Genomic DNA, 26,132 nt, shown 5'->3' with positions numbered 1-26,132 from the left:
GTCAAACATTTCAATATAGTCTGACTGTGTATCAGAAGCTTGGCTTACAGTTCCTGGTGAAGGAGCTGGAAGTGGTGTTAGTATGTTATTTGTGTTGTATCCTGATGTACTTCGTTGTATATTCTGGTGTGTCTGGTGGCCTGGTTGAGAGCCAGAAACTGTGTAAGGTTGTGAATGATGAGGGTTTCCTGAGTAATGATATGGGTATGACTGATTAATATAGGTGTGTGGATTGTTGAGTGTTTGAGCACGATGAACAATATGTAACAGTTCAATTTTCGTCATCAAGCGGTTATTTTCTGGCACTTTTTTCAGTTCGCTATAGAGTGACAAGCAAAAGAGTTTATCTTCATCATTCTGTTGCTCAGTTTCCATCTGCCTTGCCAATAAACTCCTTTCCAAAATATTAGCAATATGCAAATCGCCTGAATTGAACTTCACTTTTTTCTTTGCTGGTGTGATTTCCGCTCTATGATGTTCTGTTGTGTCAATATCATCTTGTGCTTCTTCCTCTCCATCAATGTTGCTAGTAGTTTCGTTGCTAGCGACTGAACTTTCCAAAAATTGTAACCTCCTGAAATATATGTAGGTGCCGCTTTTTCCCTTTGACCCAGATGGAAGACTCTTTTGTTTTTTCATTTCCTTCGAGAAGGAATCCCTCAAATTTTTCCACTTTTTCTGCAAGACCAGGCCTGAAAAGTCATATGAATACAGTATAATATGGAATGCAGAAAATAAAAGATAAAAAGGAAGAGAAGGAAAAATAAGTGTGTGTGTGTGTGTGTGTGTGTGTGTGTGTGTAGGAGAGAGAGAGAGAGAGAGAGAGAGAGAGAGAGAGAGAGAGAGAGAGAGAGAGAGAGAGAGAGAATTATATGGAAAGTTCTTCTTTTGTTATTTTTCTCTGTAGGTACTTGGCCACGGGATGCTCGATTGCTGACTTGCATTATGGGTACCGGCTTGGGAAATCAACCCTCGCAGGCATATTGCGGCAAGTATGTGAAGCGATATGGGCAAGAATGAAGACAATGTGCATGCCAGAGATGACGAAGGAAATGTGGGAAGAAGTGGCAAAGGGATTTGAAAAGTATGCGAAATTCCCTAACTGCATAGGTGCTATTGATGGCAAGCACATTAGGCTAGTCCAACCTAAAGGTTCAGGATCTCTGTATTATAATTACAAGTTATTCTTTTCAACTGTGTTGCTAGCAGTATGTGATGCCAATTTTTCATTTATATATGTGGATATAGCTGCATATGGAAAAAGCAGTGATTCAGCAATTTTTACAGAATCCTTACTTTACAAAAAGCTTGTGGAAAATACTTTGGATGTACCAGAGCCAAAACCTATTTCCAGTGTTGAGACAGTATGCTACCCTCATGTAATTGTTGGAGATGAGGCATTTGGCATTATGGAGAATGTTATGAGACCCTACAGTGGAAGACATCTGACATACAGGAAAAAAATTTTCAACTATAGATTGTCAAGGGCACGTAGGTACATTGAATGTACTTTTGGTATCATGGCTAATAAGTGGCGCATACTCCATAGACCTCTCAATGTTAACATTGACTTTGCAGAAAACATAATAAAGGCATGTTGTATATTACATAACTATGTAAGAGCTAGAGAAGGTTACAGGTACGAAGACACACTCTATCGTGCACCACTCGTAGGTCTACGTGAAGGTAATGTCCCAAGAGGAGGTGGGTCTGCAACCTCAACCCGAGACAGATATGCAGATTACTTTGTAAATGAAGGCAAACTAGAATGGCAGGATAGAATGATTTAGGCAAGCAAGTTGTAATATATACGTAATAAAGTGTTCTTCAGTTACTCACCTACATTCTGTTTTTCCTTGATTTCTCCGTCAGGACAGAAAATGTCAGCGACTTCTTCCCAGTGTTTTTTCTTCATCACCCTGTCCTTGTAGTGGGGAGATTTCATGTCCCATATTGATGGGCGTTTTTCTATCTCATTGATAAATAAATCCGTATCAAAATGATCCCGCTCCATAACGTCTACCTCAGCAGTACTGCAGTGACTGAGTGGTATTACCTAACGTGATTCATCAGGCAAAGCCCAAGGTTGCCGTAGTAACGCACATCGTGTTATCTCATTGGCTGGCGCACAACCAATAGCGTCGCCCAATGCCTTCAAACCGAGCGGCGCGCCGCCCTGTGTGTGCGATGTAATATGTCTGTATGTATCTCGACACGCTGGCCAACCACGCGGTTGCGAGGTCCCCGTCGGTTCCGCCGCGGTTACCAAACCGCTGCGGTTACATGTGAACGATTCCATAGGCTATCATTGAAAATGTAACCGAGCGGTTGCAACTGCTCGGTTACAACCGCCCTGTGTGTCCAAGCTCTTAGAGCCACAAGTTGCGACCACATGTGGTTATGTTTTGAATACCTGGCCACATTTGGTCGCCACACCGATATCACTACATCTCAGTTTCAGCATGGACTCTGAGGAAGAGGCACTGTCACTGCTTATACTTCTGCGATGTCGCCGCCGCCATCGTCGGAGAGCGCTATGGATGCACCCAATTACTGCTTCGAGATTGACCCACGGACAGTTTTACATGATAATGAGTGACTTAAGAGCAGATGATGATAAATTTTTTGACTACTTTAGGATGACCCAGGAAAGTTTCAACGAACTCTTGGCCATAATTGGCCCCCACATTTGCAAAGACAGTACACACCTAAGGAAGAGCATTCCAGCTGAGGAGAGACTTGCCATGACATTAAGGTATGTAAATAATACAATTATTTTTAGTGAGTTTATTCAACTGTATTTCAATGAAACTGTACTGCAATACAAAGCTATATTTCCTTTCCTATATCGCTAAGATTATGAATGCTTCCAATGATAATATTTGTGTTGTCACTTCAGTGTTTTGTTCACAAATTACTCATGACTGAATCATCCGACCATGGGGATACCACTGGTGTTTCAGATAGTTGTGCAGGTGATGGTGTACAGGGTAGTACGGGTTGGCTTTGAGGTACTGTTGATTGTGCATGCATGATGCTAGGAGCGAAATTGTGTGATGTATGACTCGCATGTGAATATGGACTTGGGACTGTTTGTTGATATGATGTAAAATACAGATGATTTGGATGTTGTTTATACCTCTTGATCACATTCATGATTTCAAGCTTAGCATCGAACTTGACACTCTCAGGAATACTCTTGAAGTCAGGCACCAGACCAAGAAGGAAATCTGTATCATGATTGTGAGGGATGCTTGCTTTCTTAGCTAAAGCTTCCAGAATAATCTTTTCATCTGCTTGTACAGTTGATTTCTTCCTTTTTACATTAGAAGTGGAAGGTGCAGGCTCTCCTGGGTTTTCTCATTCATCTCCCTGCACTGTAGTATCCTCGACACTTTCAGCTGCATGTGGTTTTGTTGTGCAAATATCTTGAAGAAAAGACAGCTGTTTGAAGTACAAATATTCCTTCCTCCCACTTCCTGCGCCAGATCCCGATTTTTCTTTCTTCGACAATGTCAATTCTCTTCTATAGGAGTCCCTCAAACTCTTCCATTTCCATTGTAGATCTGTAGCTGTAAGAAGATGTAAAGATTAGTTATAAAGTTATTAGTCTACACACTAGCTTCATCAAAAATAACTACATGAATAAAATTTCAATGATAGCACAACGTTTTCTCATGTATTATTATTATTTGTCGGGTTAAATTAAAGTCGCATCAAAATCTGAATAAAATGAGTTTCATGTTATAATATGTAACATCCTCTAGCGCAAGTAGTCCTATGCACTAGGTAGCCATACTTGCTATAAATAGCAGAGCATTTCTTTAGAAGTGGATATATCTCATTAACGGCTAATTTGCGGCAGAAATACCATAGAAGAAAGGTGTCTTAGAATTGTCTGAAGTATAAGAAAAACGATATTATAGTCCACTATCGAATATTGGGCAGTTCTATAAATTTACCGATTTTTAAATGTTCTTTTCAGGTTATTAGCAACAGGGTGTTCCTCTTCTGAACTACATTACACTTTCCGGTATGGGAAGTCCACCGCTAGAGAGATCGTGCAAGAAGTGTGCAAGGCGATAAGGGAGTATCTACATGACCTGTGTTTCCCAGAACTAACAAAGCAAGAATGGCTGAAAATTGAAGAAGGCTTTCGTTGTGAAGCACACTTTCCAAACTGCATAGGAGCCATCGATGGCAAGCATGTGAGGCTCATTAAACCAACGGGCAGTGGTTCTAACTACTTTTGTTACAAGAAGTATTTTTTAATGGTGTTGTTAGCTGTATGTGACGCAAACTACAGGTTTACTTTTATAGATGTCGGTTCTTATGGTAAAGCATCAGACTCCTCAATCTACAAAAACAGTAACCTCTACAAAAAAATGCAGCAAAATACACTGAACATTCCTAGCGATAAAGCGGTGTCAACGAATGGGGACCCACTTCCCTTCGTTTTCGTTGGCGACGAAGCTTTTGGCCTCTCTACTCACATGCTACGCCCGTATGGGGGAAAAAATCTCCAACACAAAAAGAAAATTTTTAATTATCGCTTATCAAGAGCGAGGCGATACATCGAAAGTGCATTTGGCATTCTCACAAATAAATGGCGCATATTTCATAGACCACTGGATTTACATGTTGAGAATGCCGAAAACATTATCAGGGCATGTTGCACTTTACACAACTTTGTAAGAGAAAGGGATGGTGTACATTTTGAAGACACACTGAATGTAGTAGGTCTGACTGATGGTGATGGTGCAATACAAGCAGGATGCCCTCGATCCGCTATAACAATAAGAGAAAAGTTCTCGAACTACTTTTCCAGCATAGGATCAGTTTCGTGGCAGGATAGAATGATTGGGAACAGAGTGTAGGGCAAATCAATGTGTGACATAGTAAAGGATGTAATGTGTTACAAACTTTTTTCTAAATTATTTCTTGTGTCACTTATGTATTAGATATACATTATTATACATTATTATACAGCTATGTATGAAATACTAGACTTACAATATCAAATATTGTGAATATAAATATATGAAATGTCATACTTACTTGCTTTGTTTTTTCCTTGGCAATCCAACTCATTGAAGTTGGGTATGAATATAGAGCACTATTCCTCCCATGCCTTTGCTTTCAAAATTTTGTTGCTGTATTCCTTGAGGCGCACGTCCCAAATCGCTGGCCTATCTTCTATTTCAATAATAAATCGCTCTGTGTCAAAGCCGAATGAAGCCATGGCAGGTACAGCCCGGACTACAAGTTTGTCAAGTCACACTCTGCAGACAATAACAAATGGTATTTAAAATAATGCTAAATGTGGGAAACACATTTTCAATATGATTACAATGACATAATAACGCTAATGATATCTTACTTAGCCGTGATTAAATTTATTTGATTAAATGATTAAATAAAAAAAAACTTTAAAAAACATGTGAAAAACTGCGTCCGTTAATATTTCATTGAATTTAAAATTTCATTTTTATTGTACTTTTTTATAACTTAAATTTATTAACTTATCGTTGAAAACGGGAAGGTTATGTATTAGGTACGGTTTGTCTGTTTATAAATAAATATTGACCTTTCACACTGAAAAAAGAATGCTAAGTACAATTTATTGGGGCTTAATAACTTACCTTGTTTGAACAGCAGGACAACACACACCTCACATCTACGAAGTTTCCTGCATCACTGATTAGCAGCCACATGTGGTCGCCAGAGGTCGCTAGTGTGCTCTCAGCCAGCCACAAAACGCCGCCACAAAATGCGCTGTTTGTGGCGGGGACGAGCGACAGCTTGCCACAGTCGCGAGCCACAGACACAAGTGTGATCGGCAAAGCTTGAAAACAATGGGAACCTATGGGAGAAAATATCCCCGCCACAAAACGCAGCCACTTGTGGCTCTACAAAGTCGCTAGTGTGCTCGAGGCCTTAGTGTTATTTTCAGCAAAGTCTGCCCTATCCTGCAGCTTAAACTGGGAATACCCACAGCAAAATTGATTAAATAATCATTCATTTGTTAACATCAAGCAAAATTAGAGTAATATTAATGATTTATCAAAGATATTTTAAAATTAAACCCACGTGCCTTTGGGATTTCTCTTCATATCCTCAGACCATTGCTACCACATTTTTTTTTTTTTTTTTGTTAAAAAGGTAAAATTAAAGAACAGAAGTAAGTACAATAAGATACAAAAAGTATAACAGAAAAATAAAGAAAATAAAGGTACAATAAACAAGTGACTCAAAATAATAACAAACAAACAAATAAATAAAATTTTAAAGAACCCCACGAAATATTAATCTAATCTCCCTTCCCCCTCCCCATCACAATGTAACATGAAATCTACCTTCAGTAAGACTGGAATCAGAGCAATTTCTTTCCTTCCCTCGAAGCGGCTTTTATTTCTTTACGATCCGATGAAGTGATCTTTTGTTATGCGTTTTCTTTCCTTCTCCTTTCTTTCTTTCCTTTTCCTTTCCTTCTCCCCTTTCATGTATATCAATATCTCATTTGTTTTTATTTCCTGCCCTTTACAGATTGGACAGAATGTCACAACCACCAGCTAAGAAACGATGTCATTCAAATGAAGATGATATTAGAAAATTTAAGGAATACTGGACTGAAAAGTTTGGCATGATTAAGAAGGATAAAAGAGCATTATGCATTTTCTGTTCTGACACAGTTGTTTGTAGAACTTCTTCTGTAAAGAGACATTTTGAAAGTGTTCATAAGAACTTAAACAGTAAAACTGAGGAAGAACAAAGAGAATTAATTTTTCGTGAACTGAGCAAGATGAAGAAACAGGCTGAAACTTGTATGAACGTTATTTCAGGTAGGCCTAGTTCCAACTTAGTTGCTGGTAGTTTTGAAATTTCAAAAGTTATTGCTCAACATGGAAAGCCTCTCAGTGATGGGGAGTATATTAAAGAAGCTTGGCTAGAATGTGCACCTTTCCTTTTTGACGACTTTTCGGAAAAGGAAAAGATTATTCAGCGCATTAAAGATTTGTCTGTGAGTAGGAAAACAGTTAAGGATAGGATACTTAAGTTGGAAAGGAATACAGCTGAACAATTGACAAAAGATTTGTCTTCATGCAAGTTTTTTTCTATTTGTGTTGATGAAAGTACGGACATTACATCATCAGCTAGGTTAGCCATAATTGCTCGATTTTGTAGGGGTGATGAAGTATGTGAAGAGATGGTTGCTCTTGCATCACTACCTGAGCATACTACTGGGGCTGAAATATGTAAAACTGTTGTGAACGAATTATCTACTCGACAAATTGACATTGCAAAAGTAGTATCCGCCACAACAGATGGTGCCCCAAACATGACTTGTGAGAAGGTAGGATTTGTAAATTTGCTTGCAAAAAATGTCGGTCATCCACTGATTGGTTTTCATTGCATCATACATGAAGAGGCTTTATGTGCAAAAGCTGGCCTAAAGGAACTGCAGGAAGTGATGCAAACAGTTACCAAGGTTGTTAATTACATTTCTGGTCAGCCTGTAAATAAAAGACAGTTTCAAATTCTACTGAATGAGGTAGAGTCCGTGTATAAAGGACCGAAAATGTACAACCGTGTTTGTTGGCTTAGCCGAGGCTTGGTTCTGAAACGATTTGTTGAATGCTTAGATGAGATAAAGCTCTATTTGAATGACCAACAAGTGTCTTACCATGAATTGTTTGACATTGTGTGGGTTTGTAAACTGATGTTTTTTGCAGATTTTTGTGAACATTTAAATGAATTGAATATTAAGTTACAGGGCTCTGGTAAGACACTTGATATTATGTTTGGTTACATAAAGGCTTTTGAAATGAAACTTGAAGTTTTTAAGAGAGATGTAGATAATGAGAGATTTAGATACTTTCCAAACCTAAAGAGGTACATCAATGATCTCCAAAAAGATGACAGAACAGACCACAAATGTCTTCAAAAGCTGTTTGTAAACATTATTGAGTCAACAGTTCGGCAGTTCTTTACAAGATTTGCCAAATTCAGAGAACTGGAAGAGACTGTAAAATTCATTAAGTTTCCAGACAGCATCAAAATGGATGAACTAAACTTGCAAATGTTTTCATGGATAGACATGGATGATTTTGAAATGCAGTTAATTGAATTTCAGAGTAGCTCAATTTGGAAGCAGAAATTTGTTGACCTTAGAGTTGACTTGGAAAATATTGAAAAGGAGAGATTAGAGATGGGAGTAACAAAGAGAAATGCAGAAAATGAAGTATTAAGGACTTGGAATACTATTCCAGAAAATTATGTCTGTCTGAAAAAACTTGCAACAGCATTACTAACCATGTTTTCGTCTACATATGCTTGCAAATCTTTGTTCTCATTGATGAACTTTGTAAAATCTTGCAACAGGAGTAGCATGATGGATGAAACTGGTAGTGCATGCATATCTCTCATGGTTACTAGATATAAACCCAATATAAAATCTCTGTCATCAGTGATGCAGCAGCAGAAGTCTCACTGACAGTATATAAAAGGAGTCAACAAGTTTTCTTTGTCTAGTTTTATCAAATATTTATTATTAAAGCCACAAAAAGGTTCAAGGCTGTTGAAATGTAGTTCTGAAGGTTCAATATATTTTCTCTTTTTTTGATACTGTGTTTTTACTGCACTGAGGTAATTTATTTATTTATTTTTTTTATTTATTTTTTTTCATTTAAAAGTTCATTAAATACTTAAGTCTTAAGAGATATCAAATATGTTCTTGAAAAAAAATGGTTGGCACGTAGAAAAAGTTTGTGTCAAAGACTTGGCTGATTTTGGCATGCACTCTCAAAAAGGTTGCCCACCCCTGCTCTAAAATCAAACCCCAGACATCTTTGCACATGTAAACAATGATGATTGGTACTACACCAGAAAACAACTTTCTTTCAAGGTAACAATATATAATAGGTCATACTTACCAGTAATTCACATAGAATGACACCAGTCAGGAAGAATTTGCCTAAGTGACCATGCACCATGCATTGCATGTAGCAAAACAAGCATGCGATTGGTTACATGCCGAACCCAGTGACACAGGCAAGCTTCACTGCGTTCTTTACAGTGTGATGCCTTTACTCCTTGAGGTAAGACACTCTTTCATACAATTAAAATTGCACCTATCTTTTAACATTCTTACCTTGCATACATGCTATTTTTTTTTTTTTATTTTTTTAATTTTATTTATTTATTTATTTATTTTTTTTTTTTTTGAGAAAATAGCTTACTACCTAAAAAATACAGAAGATTTCTATTATAAATAGAGAGTGTCATGGGCAGGCTGGCTTGTGGTGATGGTCTACATAATATTCATGTAATAGGTTATGCAATAGTGTTTAAAACTTCCAGATTCCATTACCCCAACATGATGGAGTCACAAAAACGACACAACTACACAATTGCATATAAGTTACAAGTGATACAATTTGCCAAGGAATATGGCAACAGAGCTGCTGCTAGGCATTTTGGCCCACCTCCAACCGAGAAAATGATACGTGTCTGGCGAAAACAAGAGGAAGAACTTCAGAAAGTGGTGAAATCAAAACACACTCTTCGCACTAAAAAAGCTAAATGGTTAGAATTGGAAGAGGAGATGAAGGCTTGGGTTGTTGATCAAAGGAATCAAGGTGTAGTAGTAACAACTAAACAAATAATTTTTGAAGCTAAAGTAAGGGCAACTGCGAAAGGTCATGATGATTTTTCTGGTAATGAGGGCTGGTGTTATAGATTTATGAAAAGGAATGGATTAGCAATGCAAACTAAAATAAAAATATCAAAAAATGCCCGTGGCATTAGAAAACAAAATTCTTGAGTTTCATAGGTATGTTATAAACCTCAGAAAGGAGACATTTTGAAATGGGACAGATTGCAAACATGGATGAAGTACCACTGTCATTTGACGTACCTTCTAATAAAACAGTCGATTTTAAGGGTTCTAAGACTGTGACCATTAAAACCTCTGGCCTTGAGAAAAGTAATTTTACAACAGTACTGGCTTGTTGTGCTGATGGCACAAAATTACCACCTTTACTGATATTTAAGAGGAAAACACTTCCCAAAGAAAGCATTCCACCAGGTATTTTTATTCATGTTCATCCTAATGGCTGGATGGATGAAGATGGTGTGAAGCTGTGGCTTGAAAGAGTGTGGTCACAGCGTCCTGGGGGACTTATCAAAAAGCCATCGCTTCTTGTGTGGGACCAGTTCAGGGCTCATTTAACAAAAGCAACTAAGAACAGAGTAAATAATTTAAACACAAAAGTGGCTGTAATACCAGGAGGATTAACATGCCAACTGCAACCCCTTGATGTATGTATAAACAAACCTTTCAAGGGGTATATGCGTGAAGATTGGAATGAATGGATAAGACTCACAACATGACCAATCACCATCAGGTTTCATCAAGAAGCCTACAATATCTCAAGTTTGCCAGTGGGTAAAAAATGCTTGGGATAAAGTTAAAATGGAGACAGTGGTACTTTCATTAAAAAAATGTGGCATTAGTTATGACCTTGAAGGCACGCAGGATGACCTATATGAAGGCAATGACTCTTCTGGTAGTGATTCTGTTGACCTTGAGGAATGTAGAGATGATAGTGACAATGATTTTGTAGGATTTGAATTTGAATAAGAAAGCTACAGTTGTGCTAGGTAAATTTCAGGATGAATAAAACCAATTTATTTTCACGGATTTGAATTTTAATAAAAAAGCTACAATTGTTTTATGTAATTTTCAGGAGGAATAAAACCAGTTTATTTTCACAGCTTTGTATTTGAATAAGAAGTAGGTAAACTACAATCATTTGTGCTAGGTTGATTTCAAAGTGAATAGAACAAATTTATTTTCACTTATTTGAATTTGAATTAAAAGATACAATTTACTAAATTTCATGATGAATAGAAGAAAATATTTCCACACTTTCTTTTTGGTTTGGAAGTGTAATGAATATTTCAAATAAAATACATTTTAGAAAATAAGGTTGGTAAATCTGCTTTCATACATCCTTTGGCTTTGAAAATGTACTAAAATACTACATCAGAATTATGTGTAGAATGATGATAAAAAAAATATATATATATATATATATTATGAACAAACTTTATTACCCCTGTAATCTCTCATAGTCACTGCTGACGCCATATACCAAGTACATGTTTGCATTTCACAACAGGATTGGTATGTAGGCTACTAGCAAATATTAAAGTTTTTAAATGCAAAATATTGGGATCTAATAATGATCTAAATGCATGTGAGAGTCTTAATGTCAGGTGAAATCCTTCACTTCATATTCAGAGCTTAAATTCGCTCATTTATCTTTTTTTTTTCTTTTTTTTCTTTTTTTTTTTTTTTTCTTTTTTTTCATTTCAATGTCTGCCAAAATTGGGTGCGTCTTATGAGCCCATGCGTCTTATGAGCCATCAAATACAGTAAGTAATAAATGGTCCACAACAAAAAATGTTTTCATCAAGGCATTTCAGCAATACTGTCAAGGAGAAATAGTTCAAGCTCGCCTCAGTAGACGGCAGTGGTATGGTAGTCAGCTGACAGGGCATCAACACCCCTACTAAAGTCTGTTCAGAGCATGAAGTCCATTCAAGGTGGGGCTAGTATGATGGTTTACCATGCTGCCAAATCAACCTTCATACATGGGCCTCTCTCTCTTGTTTCCCATCCGTGTGCTATTTGAAAGTGATATTTTATGTATTCTGTATTTAATAAAGGAAACTACATAGTACAATGAGTGTTGATGTTTAGGATTATAACTACGATTTGTATAAATTCTTTGATGTGACAAATATTTTTTCCCATGTTGCCACGTTGTCCTGGTAGTGGTGATGGTGGGGTATCATTAAAAGGGATTAGCACTCCCTTACAGGTAGGTAGGTAATAATAATAATAATAATAATAATAATAATAATAAACGGTTTATTCTTTAGGCAATCAACAAACTGAAAATGTACATTGGGGGTGGGGAAATACTTGACATTAATCCTAAAGGTAAGTCAAATCTAGAAGTCAAATCTAGAAGGGACTATTGATTGATGGCTCGCACCATGGTGGGAATCACACTGAGTCTATACCGGTCCGTACGCGGCGCCTTTAGGGGCGTTATCTTGTTGTGGTGTCTGGTGGCACGGGCGGGGTGAGGCGCGTCAGGCGGCAGCATGTTTCTGAGACGTGGATGATTCAGAAGTCCCCTACCAAACTTCTCCAGAGCCTCACGGTACCTGGTGGATAGTCTGGACAGCCAGGGTATTCAGGGCTTCTTCATAGGTGGTGTATGCAGGGCCAAGGATGACCCTGCACGCCCTTTTCTGCACACTCTCCAACTGTAGCTGTTGAGTTTGTGTGAGGGAGGAGGACCACGCTGGGGAGGCGTACATGAGTTTGGGGAGGATGAAAGTAAGATACGCCCCCCTTAACTCATCTGTCGGCGTCCCCAGCGACCTGAGTCGGCGCAGCATGTACAGCCTGTAGGTAGCTGATCTTATGGTGCTGGCGACATGCTGCTTCCAGGTCAGCTGGTCGTCCACCGTGACTCCGAGGAGCTTGACACATCGGACCACCTGGAGTGGGTGAGGGCCCACTGAGAGCTGGGGAGGGGGCACTGGTACAGAGGAGGTACAGAAATGCATCACCACAGTTTTGTTGTGGTTGATGGTCATCCTGCTCTCCTCCGTCCACGTCTGCAGTCGCTCCAGAATCGCTTGCAGTGGCGAGTAGTCCGGGTTCTTGGTGGAAACTGGGACGCCCACGGTGCAGTCGTCCACATACTTCCAGCGATGGGGGGGTGTCAGTGAGGGCGTCGTTAATGAGGAGGAGGAAGCATAGAGGACCCATCTTGGTCCCCTGGGGGACCCCACAAGTCAGCTGTTGGAAAGTAGAGACAGAGCCCTGATAGCGAACGGCCTGACGCCTCCCTGTGAGGAAGTTGGCTAGCCACGTTATCAGGTTAGGAGGGAGACCCAGACTCACTGCCTTGCTGATGACAACAGTGTGATCAACAAGATCAAAAGCCTTTTTGAAGTCCACAAAAGCAACAGCTAGAGAGGTGTTTCGCTTGTCCAGGTGGCTGTGGATGAATTCAAGGAAGCTGGTCAGGTAATGGGAGGTGGAGGTGGCTTTAATATTTCCAAACTGTCTGGTATCCACGGTATTACAGATTTTGGTGTAGGCCCAGTCATATACAAAATCTTCACAAATAAGGCTAGGGATGGGGGTGATAGAGACTGGCCTGAGGTCATTGAGTGACTGTGGACTGGAGGTTTTGGGGATGGGGGTGACGTAAGATGTCTTCCAGTCCTCTGGGCAAGAGTGTTGGGAGAGTGAAGCGTTTATTATGGAGCATAGCGGTGTTGCTAGCTCTACCGCAAATTCCTTGTAAATTTTTATAGGAAGGTCAGTGGGTGTGGTGGATCTTGGTTTGAATTTGAGTATTCTCTTAAAAACATCCACCGCCTGGGCACTGGGGGGATGAGAGGGGGCCGGAAGATAGGCAGGAAGCAGAGTGGTGTGGAGGGGAGGAAAGGTTTGACACATAGCAGCAAAGTGATCGTTCATCTCCTGAGCCACGAGAGTAGCAGGAAGGTGTGAGGTGCAAGGAAGAGACGAAGTGTGCTTTTGTAGGCCACACAAAGCTTTGATCTTAGCGTACCACTGTCTGTTGTTGGTCAGCTTGAGGTGGTGTATCTTGTCTGGGTAATAGTTTGCCTTTGCAGCCTTAATCTCCCTGATCACTCTGTTTCTTAGTTTCCTGTAAAGGACCGGGCAGGAGTGGAACGCCCAGGTCCGCTGATGCATGAGTCTTTTAAAGCGGGGTGTCATCCAGGGAGCATCAGACGGGTGCGTTGTGACGCTCTTGGCTGGGAAGTAGCGGTGGAAGGCTTCTGTGGTGGTGGCGACGTAATTCTGCCATTTTAAGTGGATGTCCTCCACATCCAGCACCTCGGTCCACGGGTGTTGTGTCACCCACTGCCCAAACTCCCTCATGGCTGAGTCAGGCATGGGGCGGTGGGTCCTGGTGACAGCTGACCGGGGGGTCGAGGTGGTGGGTGTGGGTGTCCACAGTATGGAGAGGTGGGTGCTCCGTCCCATGGGAGGCAGCGGTTTGGGGGGCGAGTACTGCTGGCCCAGGTCTGTCAGTATAATATAAGGTCAAGGATGGCTTGCTGGTGGGTGGGGAAGTCCACGACCTGGGTGAGGTGTAGCTGGTGTAGGATATCGTTGATATCTAATCTGTTAAAGTCCCCACAGATGACCAGTTTGGCGGCAGGATACTTCACCCTCAGGGCATCAGCAGTGTCGATGATGTGAGCGGTGAGTAACTGTGCTGTGGTGGCTCGTGGGGGGTGGTACACGACGCACACGATGATGGAGGCTGTGTTGCTGGGATGGCAGGGGGGCGTGACTCTCACCCACAGGGCCTCTACACCGGCCGGAATATCGACAGGGAGGTGTGAGGGGCTGAGGGTAGAGCGGCAGAAAACAGCCACTCCCCCCCCCCCCCCTGCGTCCTGACCTCAGGTGATGGTAGAGCTGGTAGTCCTGCATTGAGCACACCTCAGGAACAATCTGCCATGCCTCAGTAACCGCCACAATGTCTGCACAAGTAGAACTCACCGTCATGATTAATTCGTCCATCTTGTTGGCTAAAGATGTTGCATTGAATAAGAGGAGGGAGGGTAGACTGTACCAAATCCGAGGTACTTCAATGTGCCTGTATTCCTTCTTCCCCACCCTGCGGTCAACTCTGGCACTTGGGGTCACAACCTTGATGGGACGCACTTGTTTCCCTCCACTCGACCCGCGGTTCCGAAATAGTTTCAGGGTCTTAAGGCACTTTATCACGTTGGGCGGCGGGTAACCTGATCCTCGCCTGCGACGTAGGAGGTAGTTGCGTTCGTACGTTTGCACTGGAGCACACATTGTTCTTTATGTGTCACCACTCACTCGCTAAATGTGTTCACAAGTACAGGAATTCCACCAGGGCAAGCCTAAAACTAAAAGCTAAGAGTTGAAAACAGAAAAAAAAAAAAAAAAACTAAGGTCGCTATCACTAGGGGCAGGGGAAGGCCAACAAGCTGGCCGAGGCTGCCCGAGAGCGCCAAGGGTCACACGTCCTGCCCGTGTGAGGTCAGAACAGAGTGTATGTGTGTGTGTGTGTGTGTGTGTGTGTGTGTGTGTGTGTGTGTGTGTGTTGAAGGAGAAGGAGGAGCAGTGGGAAAGGGATTTTGAAGAAGTGATGGAATAAAATGATGGATGTGTTGAGAGAGATGGCTCACTTCCTTTCTGGCCACCACCCATGATGGAAGCTACAACTCTGACTCTCACATTCCAGGGTCCTGCATAGCAGAGAAATGGAAATGCTTTACTACGTCAACAAGTATTTTGTTGAAGAGAAAGCTTGCAATGGATTCCTTATCCCACCTTCAAAAGCAACTGCACGGACTGCAAAAGCCACTAATGTTTCCGAGAAAACCGTTCAAAGAATCTGCTCGAAACGAGGCCGGACATCACCAGAAAAGACTGTCTTCTTGTCACCAAAGAAGAGGAGATATTCTGCACCTGTCACCACTCTAGACAACTTTGATAAATGTGTTGTAAGAAGAACAGTCTTGGCATTTTATGAGAGGCATGAAGTTCCGACTTTGCTAAAAATTCAAGAAGAACTGAAGGGAAAAATATCCTTCACTGGCTGCAAAACCTCCCTTCACAAGATTCTGCAGGAGATTGGCTTCAAATATGCCAAGGTTGATGGCCGCAAATTCCTGATGGAGAGGAGTGATGTTGCGGCAGCTCGCACTACATTTTTGCAAGACATAAAAAAAGTCAAGCAGGCCTCCTGAAACATTGTATATCTGGATGAAACTAGGGTGAATCAGAATTACACAGTTGGAAAATGTTGGACAAACACCACATCACCTCAAGCCACCGGAGTACAACAGCCAACAGCGAAAGAAAGTTGTTTGATTATACTTCATGCTGGGACAAAAAATGGCTTCGTAGACAATACCGAGTTAGTGTTTCAAGCTGAAAATGACAGTGATTATCACAACCAAATGAACTCTACACTTTTTGAGGAATGGTTTAGGAAGCAGTTGCTCCCAAATATTTCACCAAACTCTGTGATCGTGATGGATGGCGCTTCCTATCATTCGGTGAAGCTTGAAAGAAGGCCTACAACAGCATGGAAAAAATCGGAGTTGCTGGATTGGCTGATAAAGAAGGGAGTGCAACCCCAAGATAACTCATCAAAAGCTCAGCTGCAAGAGCTTGCCAAGAAAATGGATGTTACCACAACAAACATAATCGATAAGATTGTGGAGGAGGCAGGCCATCAGGTTTTGAGGTTACCACCGTATCACTGCCAGTATAACCCGATTGAGCTCATTTGGGCTCATGTGAAGACTTATATAGCCAAGAAGAACACATTTAAAATGGCTAATCTTAAAGTACTTGTCACAGAAGCTCTGAGCCTCATCACACCACAAACTTGGAAGGAAGCAGTGCAACATGCTGAAAAAATTCAGGATGAAGATGATCAACAAGACGTGGCAGCTGAAAATTTCATTGAGTCATTTGTGATCAACATCACAGAATGTTCTGATGAGGAAGACAATGCTTAAACAACTGACTGAGGATTAGGCCTACGGGGGACACCTCTTAAAAAAATGCTCCTTGACTTTTAGCTCATATAGGTGGTGTGGGAAAAAAGTTGAAAATTGATAATAAATAAATAAATACTACATAAATATAGTATAAATAATATATATATAAAAGAGAGAGAGAGAGAGAGAGAGAGAGAGAGAGAGAGAGAGAAACAGGAAAAACATAATGCTTCTCTTAGTTTTAACTAATTTTGGAAGCTTTATCAAAAAAAATCATATTACTCTAGAATCTACATTTTTTGTCAATGCATAGGAAGAAATAATTCATAAGTTATTTTTACCATGTCCTGGTATATCAACAAAATTGTTGAGGGTCATAGTATGAAACCTATAAATAATGTAAAAAAAAAAAAAAACATCTACATGCAAGTTGTTCCTTATTATTGAAAATATAAGATAAAAAGAAAAGATAATTTTCTATTATGAAAATCCCAAAGTGACTATTAAAGTGTTATAGAAAGGTGACCGAGTTCTTACTGTAGCTGCACCTGCAGGTCATGCCTACCTTATCAATGAATATCAGAGAGAGAACTGCCTTTCCTTGACCATATGATGGTGGATGTGATCAGTAAAACAGATCACCTGAGAGTTAGTGAAGACCTGCCAGTGCAGCTACATTAAGCAATATGTATAAACATTATCAGTCATGGAATCATCAAGTGACAAGGATTACATTCCTGATATTGAACATTACAACAGTGATTATATGATGTGAAAAATAATCTCATGGCTCATTGAAATATTGTGCTATTATTGTTTGCTGCTTTCCTTCCCCTCCACTGACCCATGTCTGGGGTAAAATCCACACCTGGATTTGACTTGCAATGCAAAGACAACTCAGAATGCCTAACTTCAGAGAAGCTGTTTTATCTAGAGATGAGATGTGAAGTTTTCAGTTTAGATTATAAGTAAAAGACAGATTGATGTTGTTCAGTATAGAAAAGGACAACTGAGCATCGTTGAAAAAGGGAATAATTATCTTGGAAGGTTGTGTCAAGCTGATAGATGGAGGAATTTAATTTCTGAGGCATTAAACAACACTAAGTTTGCCCTGCCCCAGTTAAAGTTTTTGATCAGAAGTCAGGATTGCTGTGGCTTCCCTGCATGAAGTGTTTAATTCCTGATGAGCTGAGGCAATGATAGAGAGAGAGAGAGAGAGAGAGAGAGAGAGAGAGAGAGAGAGAGAGAGAGAAACTGGACAATTAGAGGTTAGATTGATGATTTGTTAATATAAACCTTAAGGCCCCCACACACGATCAATTTTTTCGTCAATTAATTGATATCAATTTATTGACATCAATGAATTGATGGAAAAATTGACCATGTGTGGGGGACATTGATATCAATTTAATTGAAACAATTTCATTGAATCAATTCATTGAGAGATCAAAACTCCTTTGATATTTATTGATGGGTCTTCAATAAAATTGAGCGTGTGGGCAAAGCGTCAATATATTGATCAATAATTTAGTGTTTTCCCAGCAGTGAAAGAGTCTTCATCATAATCATGGCTGAAAAGAAGAAAGAAAGTGAGCATAAAATGATGAGGGAGATAATCAACGTTTATAGATCCTTACCGGCCTTGTGGAAAATAAAATCCAACAAGTACAGTGACCGGGAGAAAAAGGCTGAAGGATATAGTATATTGTATGGAAAATACAAAGAACATTATCCAAATGCTACACTGGAAGAAATGAAAAAGAAAATAAATACCCTTTGCACGAATTTCCGAGCTGAATTGCGCAAAGTGGAAAGGAGTGAAAAATCTGGAGCTGGAACAGAAGATATCCATGCGCCACGATTGTGGTATTTTCATGCCATTCTTTTCCTTTGAGACCAGGAAACTACAGCACCTTCTACAAGTAGCATAATGGTGCCAGAAGAGTCATGAAGGACAGAAGGAAAACTACACAGAACAGGTAAGTTTTATTAAATTATATACATTTTTCATCCTTGACATCTACTTAATTTGATATTAGAGATTTTTTATTTAGTTGGCTGTTAGTAAATTCATCGTTCCATTTTCAACAGGATACAAAAATTGAGAACATCTAATCCTTTTGGTACTTGCGACCCCTATAAGTACTGCTTCAAAAATTAAATTTTAATAACTACACATTCGATAGATCTGAGTGTTCATTACTGTTGATACCTACCAGTAACATTTGTGAGTTTAATCTTAATATTTTCACGTTCATTTCAGTCATTTAATGCTTATATAAAATTTGACATAATAGTCGGAGCCCCAGTCTATGGTAGAATGGTACAAAAATAAAGAATTTCGTCATAGGAATATGCATGTCCAAAAGTAATATGTGTGAAAAAAGTAAATCGTGTATTTTTTAGAACATTTTTCGTGCAAAATGTTTATGTCCATCAGTGCATGATTGGTAAGTTCAGAATTATTTAACAATGGAGGACAGAAAATAAATTGGTAGCGAAAGGCTTCAATCTTTTGTGAAAGTACACAATTTATTGAAAGAGTACATTTGCTATAATAAAAAAAAGGGCTAGATGGTGTTCTGCCACGGTACTTGACCTTTAGTACAAAAAGTCTCGAAAAGCATCTCGGACAAGGCGCATAGTATTTCCGTTATTACGCCTCATTGTAGCGCAAAGCCCTTCGAGTTGTGCTTGGGATGCCCTCCGTTCTCCAGCATGGATTTCATAATTGGAATCTTCCCAGTCAACAGAGAATGGGCCTATGTAACGCCTAGATTTCTTTCGGAGAAAATTGTGAAGATAACAGCATGTTGTTGTGAAAACTACAGCTTTTTCAGGCGATACTTGCATGCTCCTTTGAAATACTCCAAACCTTGCTGTTAGAATGCCGAATGCATTTTGAGACACGCGTCTCGCTCTTCTTAATCTATAGTTAAAAATTCTCTGGTGGGACTCCAAGTTGTCACCTCCATACGGTTTTAAAAGATTGTCACTCAAAGCGAAGGCGTTGTTGGTGACAAAAACGTACGGCATAGGTGTAACTTCATTCTCATGAAGGGGTTTGGGTTTAGGGAGCCCCAGATGACCGTCATTAATGAGTCTTTCGAATTCTGTCACAGCAATAACGCCTCCGTCTGATACTCGACCATTCACTCCAATGTCTACCATGAGGAACTCATAATCAGGACCAACGAGAGCCATCAAAACTATACTGAAGAACTTTTTATAGTTGAAATAAAACGAACCAGATGATGGCGGTTTCTTGATGGCCACATGTTTCCCATCCAAAGCACCTAGGCAATGGGGGAAATTCCAAGTTCTTGCAAAAGCTTCTCTGACCTCTATCCATTCTTCAGAAGTATGTGGAATCTGCAAGAAACGAAAAGAAAACTTATTAAAGTTAATAGCTTAAGCTGAAGACTTGAATCTATCGTACGACTAATGCCATATAGCTACTGGCAATCAAAATTTTCAGGAAAATACTCCAAAAAAAACCTTTATTGAAATATTAAGCCTATATTAATTTCCTTGATTAATAAAGGTTATCTGTATTTTTCAGGACGAGCGTTCAGTTGGGCTGGACCAAGGTGTGACTACTAATAAGGCGGTTCCTACAGAGTCGTACAGCGAAAGGTCTAATGAAGAGAAGTCAACCAGTTCGTTAACTGCAGAGAGGTCAGTACCACTGACCGGGAAGGGAGCAGCTGCGAAGAGACGCCGGGAGGAAGTGAAAAATAATGAGCTTATAACACTCGCAACAAATAGCCTTCTTAAGCCCCCCATCCACGCAACATAAAATAGCTATGGTTCAAGTGTGGTTTAGTATAATTGGGCAGTTAATATAGCGTGAGTGGGTATTTTTTTGGTTTGCGCAGTTGGACGGAACCATAACATAACAATATCCAACGTGTTTGATATTTTCACGGCTTGTGGCTGTACCATAACACAGACCATAACCATGAGTGGGTGTTTTCATCACCTTTGCTCAGTTTTGACTAAAGGAACTCGAGAGCACGTGTTTAGCTGAAAAATATATTAGATCATTTCGTTGATTTGTTGTTTATTTTCAGGTACATATCTCAGAATATGGCAAATAAACTTAGTAGAGAATTTTTGAGTGAAATGATAGAACTGTATTACGTTTTCCATGTTTGTGGAAAGTGAAAAGCCACGAATATTCAAATAGGAATTAAAAAAATGAGGCTTACGTGGAACTCGTGAAAAAATTCAGAGAAAATACCGAATGCAGATCAAGATATGATAGTGAAAAAGATAAATGCTATGCACAGTGCAGTGCGGAAAGAACAAAAGAAAGTTGAGCAATCAAAAAAAATCTGCCTCAGGAGAAGAGATCTACAAACCATTTTTTTTTTTTTTTATGTAGGAAGGATACTGGCCAAGGGCAACAAAAATCTAATAAAAAAAAAATGCCCACTGAAATGCCAGTCCCTAAAAGGGTCAAAGCAGTGGTCAAAAATTGGTGGATAAGTGTCCTGAAACCTCCCTCTTGAAGGAATTCAAGTCATAGGAAGGTGGAAATACAGAAGCAGGCAAGGAGTTCCAGAGTTTACCAGAGAAAGGGATGAATGATTGAGAATACTGGTTAACTCTTGCGTTAGAGAGGTGGACAGAATAGGAGTGAGAGAAAGAAGAAAGTCTTGTGCAGCGAGGCCGCGGAAGGAGGGGAGGCATGCAGTTAGCAAGATCAGAAGAGCAGTTACCATGAAAATAGCGGTAGAAGACAGCTAGAGATGCAACATTGCGGCGGTGAGAGAGAGGCTGAAGACAGTCAGTTAGAGGAGAGGAGTTGATGAGATGAAAAGCTTTTGATTCCACCCTGTCTAGAACAGCAGTATGAGTGGAACCCCCCCAGACATGTGAAGCATACTCCATACATGGACGGATAAGGCCCTTGTACAGAGTTAGCAGCTGGGGGGGTGAGAAAAACTGGCGGAGACGTCTCAGAACACCTAACTTCATAGAAGCTGTTTTAGCTAGAGATGAGATGTGAAGTTTCCAGTTCAGATTATAAGTAAAGGACAGACCGATGATGTTCAGTGTAGAAGAGGGGGACAGTTGAGTGTCATTGAAGAAGAGGGGATAGTTGTCGGAAAGATTGTGTCGAGTTGATAGATGGAGGAATTGAGTTTTTGAGGCATTGAACAATACCAAGTTTGCTCTGCCCCAATCAGAAATTTTAGAAAGATCAGAAGTCAGGCGTTCTGTGGCTTCCCTGCGTGATATGTTTACCTCCTGAAGGGTTGGACATCTATGAAAAGACGTGGAAAAGTGCAGGGTGGTATCATCAGCATAGGAGTGGATAGGACAAGAAGTTTGGTTTAGAAGATCATTAATGAATAATAAGAAGAGAGTGGGTGACAGGACAGAACCCTGAGGAACACCACTGTTAATAGATTTAGGAGAAGAACAGTGACCGTCTACCACAGCAGCAATAGAACGGTCAGAAAGGAAACTTGAGATGAAGTTACAGAGTGAAGGATAGAAACCGTAGGAGGGTAGTTTGGAAATCAAAGTTTTGTGCCAGACTCTATCAAAGGCTTTTGATATGTCCAAGGCAACAGCAAAAGTTTCACCAAAGTCTCTAAAAGAGGATGACCAAGACTCAATAAGGAAAGCCAGAAGATCACCAGTAGAGCGGCCTTGACGGAACCCATACTGGCGATCAGATAGAAGGTTGTGAAGTGATAGATGTTTAAGAATCTTCCTGTTGAGGATAGATTCAAAAACTTTAGATAAGCAGGAAATTAAAGCAATAGGACGGTAGTTTGAGGGATTAGAGCGGTCACCCTTTTTAGGAACAGGTTGAATGTAGGCAAACTTCCAGCAAGAAGGAAAGGTAGATGTTGACAGACAGAGCTGAAAGAGTTTGACTAGGCAAGGTGCAAGCACGGAGGCACAGTTTCGGAGAACTATTTTCATTCATTTGATTTCTTGATGGACCAAGGTGTTCCTCGTGCTACTTGCAGCTCGTTGGATGAAACTACATTTGTTGAGGACAGCAATGAAACAGTAAGTAAAGTTAACTCTTTATTGGTCACATTATAATTGTATTGAGTCAAAATCTATTTTATTTTTTTCACATACCTGCGGAGTCACATAGGTTAGGGTAGGTTAGGCTCCCAAAAGTCATATTTACCCAACTTACATATTACCCCTGGGTCGCTTGCCAGGGTAAAGCCCCTTCATCATTGAAATAAGCCATGAAAGTATCCCTTACTTGCTTAGCAGCCATAATGGAATTTCTTGTTGGGCCTTGTTGCAGAGGACAAAATGAATTACGTTGTCCCACAGCATTATCTTCTTCACTGTCAAGTGGACAATAGCTTGCACCAATTTTCTTCCTTAAGTAGTTATGTAAAACACAGCAGCCTAAAACAACCTTATCTATATTACTCACTTTCAGATTTATCGGGGCAGAAAAAACGCGAAAGCGTGATGACATAATGCCAAACACGTTTTCAATCACCCTTCGAGCCCTCGAAAGCCTGTAATTAAATACGCATCGTTCTTCTGTCAACTCCCTTGAACTAAAAGGCTTCAAAAAATCCTTCCTCAAGGTAAAGGCCTCATCTCCCACGAACACATAGGGTAGCATCTTTGAACTGTTGTCTGGCCTTTTCGGACCAGGTAAATTTAGCTTTTCCTCTATGAGAAGTTCTCCAAATCTAGTGTTATCCAAGACTCCACCATCAGAAATACGACCGTTGGTACCAACGTCACACATCAGAAATTCATAATTTGCATTTGCTATTGCCAAGAGAACAACACTATGGAAACCTTTATAATTATAGAAAGAACCGGAGTTAGGAGGGGGAACTATTGAAATATGTTTGCCATCGATCGCTCCGAGGCAGTTGGGAAAGTTCAAGCATACTTCGAATTCTCATCCTATTGCTTTCCATCCATTTTCATCTTTTGGCAACTGAAAAAGAAATAAAATAAGTTATTATATATATATAATTATGGCCATTAGGTACCTAGATTTACCAATTTTTGCAACATTAGTGACTAAATAATACTGTGTGAAAACTTTAGTCTCATTTCTAATTTACTGTTAAGTGAAAAGTGGGTAAATTTTTACTTTCACGCCATCACCGAGTTTCATAGTTTTCTTTGCATATTTAGGTACAATGAAGCATTATAATTTCAAGAATAACGTTTCCATCACAAATACATATTTTTCAAGATAGTTGACTTTGAAGGTCCCATTATTTTCCTATAGCAATAATTAGCTTAGTGCATTCAACGATTTAGAAAAGGTTAGTTTAGGTTAGGTTAAGTCATTTTAGGCTAGGTTATGTTAAGTTAAGGTTTAATTAAAATAAGCGAAAAAAAAAAATTTAGAACCCAAAAATTTTGTTTTAGTTTATTTAATTAAACCTTAACCAAACCATAACTTAACCTGTCTTAACAAAAAATAATGTACCCAAACCTAAACTAGCAAAACCTCCAAACCTTAACTTAACCTGTCAACAAAAAATAACGTACCGTAACCTAAACTAGCCAAAACTCCACCGTTAAAATGTAAATAAATCTGAAAAGGAATTATTGCCATAAGAAAATAATGGGAACCTCAAAGTCAAATACCTCGAAAAGTATTTGTGATGGAAATGTTATTCTTGAAAAAGGTCTGAGAATGCTTCATTGTACCTAAATATGCAAAGATAAATATGGAACTCGGTGCTGGTGTGACAGTAAAAAATATCAAAAAATGTCCTAGTAAACGTTAATTAAAATTATATCACCTTGCCAAATTGACAACAATATTATAACTAACATTTCCTAACTTGTCCATATATGTATGACTCCCTATTGTGTATTCTTATTCATTGTTCTAACTTGTCCATGTATGAGTGACTCCCTATTGTGTATTCTTATTCACTGAATCATTCATTTTGTTTCTGCAGAGTGAGCACTCGAGTTGGGCATGGACCACTCTCCAGACTGCACCACCAACACCTACCCAGTCTTCAGTGCCAACTCCCAGCCCGTTTCCAGTGCTGACTCCTAGCCCGTCTCCAGTGCCAACTCCTAGCCCGTCTCCAGTGCCAACTCCCGGCCTGTCTTCAGGCCCAACTCCCACCCGATCTTCAGGCCCAACTCCCGGCCCGTCCTCAGGCCCAACTCCCACCCCATCTTCAGGGCCAACTCCCGGCCCGTCTTCAAGCCCAACTGAACGTGAGTTTCAGGAAACTCAGCCTCAAAAGCAACGGAAGAAAGCAGACCAAAAAGATGTACTAGATCTGCTTCTTAAGCAAATTGCCTCAAAAGAGGAAGCTAGTAGAGAGTTCACTCATGCAAAAGCATGGGCGCAAGAGTTAGCAAAAATGGACCCAACACAAGCCGATAAATGTTGTTGCATAATTAGCGATGCCATTTACAAGGGCAAGCAAGGGCTCCTTGGGCCAAATACAATAATTTCGCAACGAGTAACCGACGTTCAGCAAATTGTAGAGTGCTCTGCAGGCAACCAACAAGAGGACCTAGCAATTTATTTTTCTAACTTTCAAGGTTCACAATTTCATAATTAATGCATTAATTGTAAACACATAAACATATTGATTAAATTTCAAGTAACTGAAGCAGTATTTTACTTACCTTCATATAATCCTTAGCAAGCATTCTATAGATAGCGACACAGGTCTCAGGTATGATGACTCCTAAAGCTTGGGGAGAGATCGAAGTGGAAAACTTTAGGTCTTCATATGATCTCCCAGTTGCTAAAAAACGAAGGGTCGCTGTAAGCCTCTCATGGGGTGAAATTGCTTTTCGCATGACGGTATCTTGTCTTTTAATTAATGGAGTCAATAGTGATAACAATTCTGAGTAGGTTTGCTCATACATTCGCAAGTAATTGAAATAATCGACAGGTTCCAAATGAAATTCATTTAACAATCCTTCATGCGATAAGCTATCCCTCTTCAAAAGCCATGGCTTGCACCATCTTGATTTTTTTTTCCTTTTTCTTTGTAATGTAGGTGCTAGTGCTACATTTACTAAATCGTCAGATGAAAAACAATCAGAGAGAGACATCTTTCCAATTCAAAATGATGAGAAAAACTGAGCCAAAGAATGTAATGTGAGTGGCCTACCCACTTGGGTATAGGTTTGCACAGTTGACCATACCATAACCCTACCATTGCTAAAGACTGTTGTGTGAATGGGGGGCTTTAAAGAATCATTGGAAGATGAACACGACATCCAAGGTAAAGCGTGGGCTAACCAACTACGCAAAATGGATCCTATGCAGCAGCTCTTTGCTAAAAAAGCAATCGATGGCGTGTTATTTGAAGGTCGTTGCGGCAACCTCAGCCAAAATTCAGTTAAAATTAATCAGACTAATGTGGTATATGTACCTACTTCATCTACGACTCACAGCCTTCCCTCATATGCAGATACTTTATCTAGGACTAGTACACCCAACAGCATGCACAGTACTCACAGCCTTCCCTCATCCATGGACACCTCTCGTGGATTTCAGTCCAACG

The 26,132-nt window shown here is 39.9% G+C and overlaps 3 protein-coding genes across 9 annotated transcripts in view; all 3 read left to right on the top strand.

Moving 5' to 3' along the window:
* Positions 1-26,132, top strand: part of LOC135097885 (piggyBac transposable element-derived protein 3-like) — a 98,673-nt gene that overhangs the window by 26,943 nt on the left and 45,598 nt on the right. For 2 of the 6 annotated variants that reach the window (XM_064000084.1, XM_064000021.1), the window contains exon 4: positions 6,547-8,623. The exons of 2 other annotated variants lie outside the window; for them this stretch is intronic. In XM_064000084.1, coding sequence (XP_063856154.1) covers positions 6,547-8,494 — 1,948 coding nt within the window. In that variant the 3' untranslated portion in view covers positions 8,495-8,623. 2 more of the 6 variants (XM_064000284.1, XM_064000325.1) reach the window with 2 other exon arrangements.
* Positions 15,875-16,841, top strand: LOC135098338 (uncharacterized). The gene has a single exon (XM_064000665.1). The coding sequence runs from the start codon at positions 16,072-16,074 to the stop codon at positions 16,636-16,638; it is 567 nt and encodes a 188-aa protein (XP_063856735.1). The 5' UTR covers positions 15,875-16,071; the 3' UTR covers positions 16,639-16,841.
* LOC135098250 (putative uncharacterized protein DDB_G0290521) lies at positions 22,394-25,792 on the top strand. 2 transcript variants are annotated; one of them, XM_064000542.1, is made up of 2 exons: positions 22,394-22,653; positions 24,552-25,792. In XM_064000542.1, the coding sequence occupies exons 1-2, from the start codon at positions 22,579-22,581 to the stop codon at positions 25,173-25,175; spliced, it is 699 nt and encodes a 232-aa protein (XP_063856612.1). In that variant the 5' UTR covers positions 22,394-22,578; the 3' UTR covers positions 25,176-25,792. The 2 variants fall into 2 exon arrangements, 1 of the variants encoding a protein (XP_063856612.1); XR_010266812.1 differs by lacking the exon at positions 22,394-22,653 and adding an exon at positions 22,664-23,201.

The sequence above is a fragment of the Scylla paramamosain genome, chromosome 1, assembly GCF_035594125.1.
Source record: "Scylla paramamosain isolate STU-SP2022 chromosome 1, ASM3559412v1, whole genome shotgun sequence".
NCBI lineage: Eukaryota > Metazoa > Arthropoda > Malacostraca > Decapoda > Portunidae > Scylla > Scylla paramamosain.
This window is presented reverse-complemented; position numbering and strand designations above follow the sequence as displayed.

Coding starts and splice junctions, on each gene's coding strand:
- LOC135098338 (XM_064000665.1), top strand. CDS start 16,072: ATGAACTCTACACTTTTTGAGGAATGGTTTAGGAAGCAGTTGCTCCCA.
- LOC135098250 (XM_064000542.1), top strand. CDS start 22,579: ATGGACCAAGGTGTTCCTCGTGCTACTTGCAGCTCGTTGGATGAAACT. Junction 22,654..24,551: donor TTGAGGACAGCAATGAAACA/GTAAGTAAAGTT, acceptor TTGTTTCTGCAG/AGTGAGCACTCGAGTTGGGC.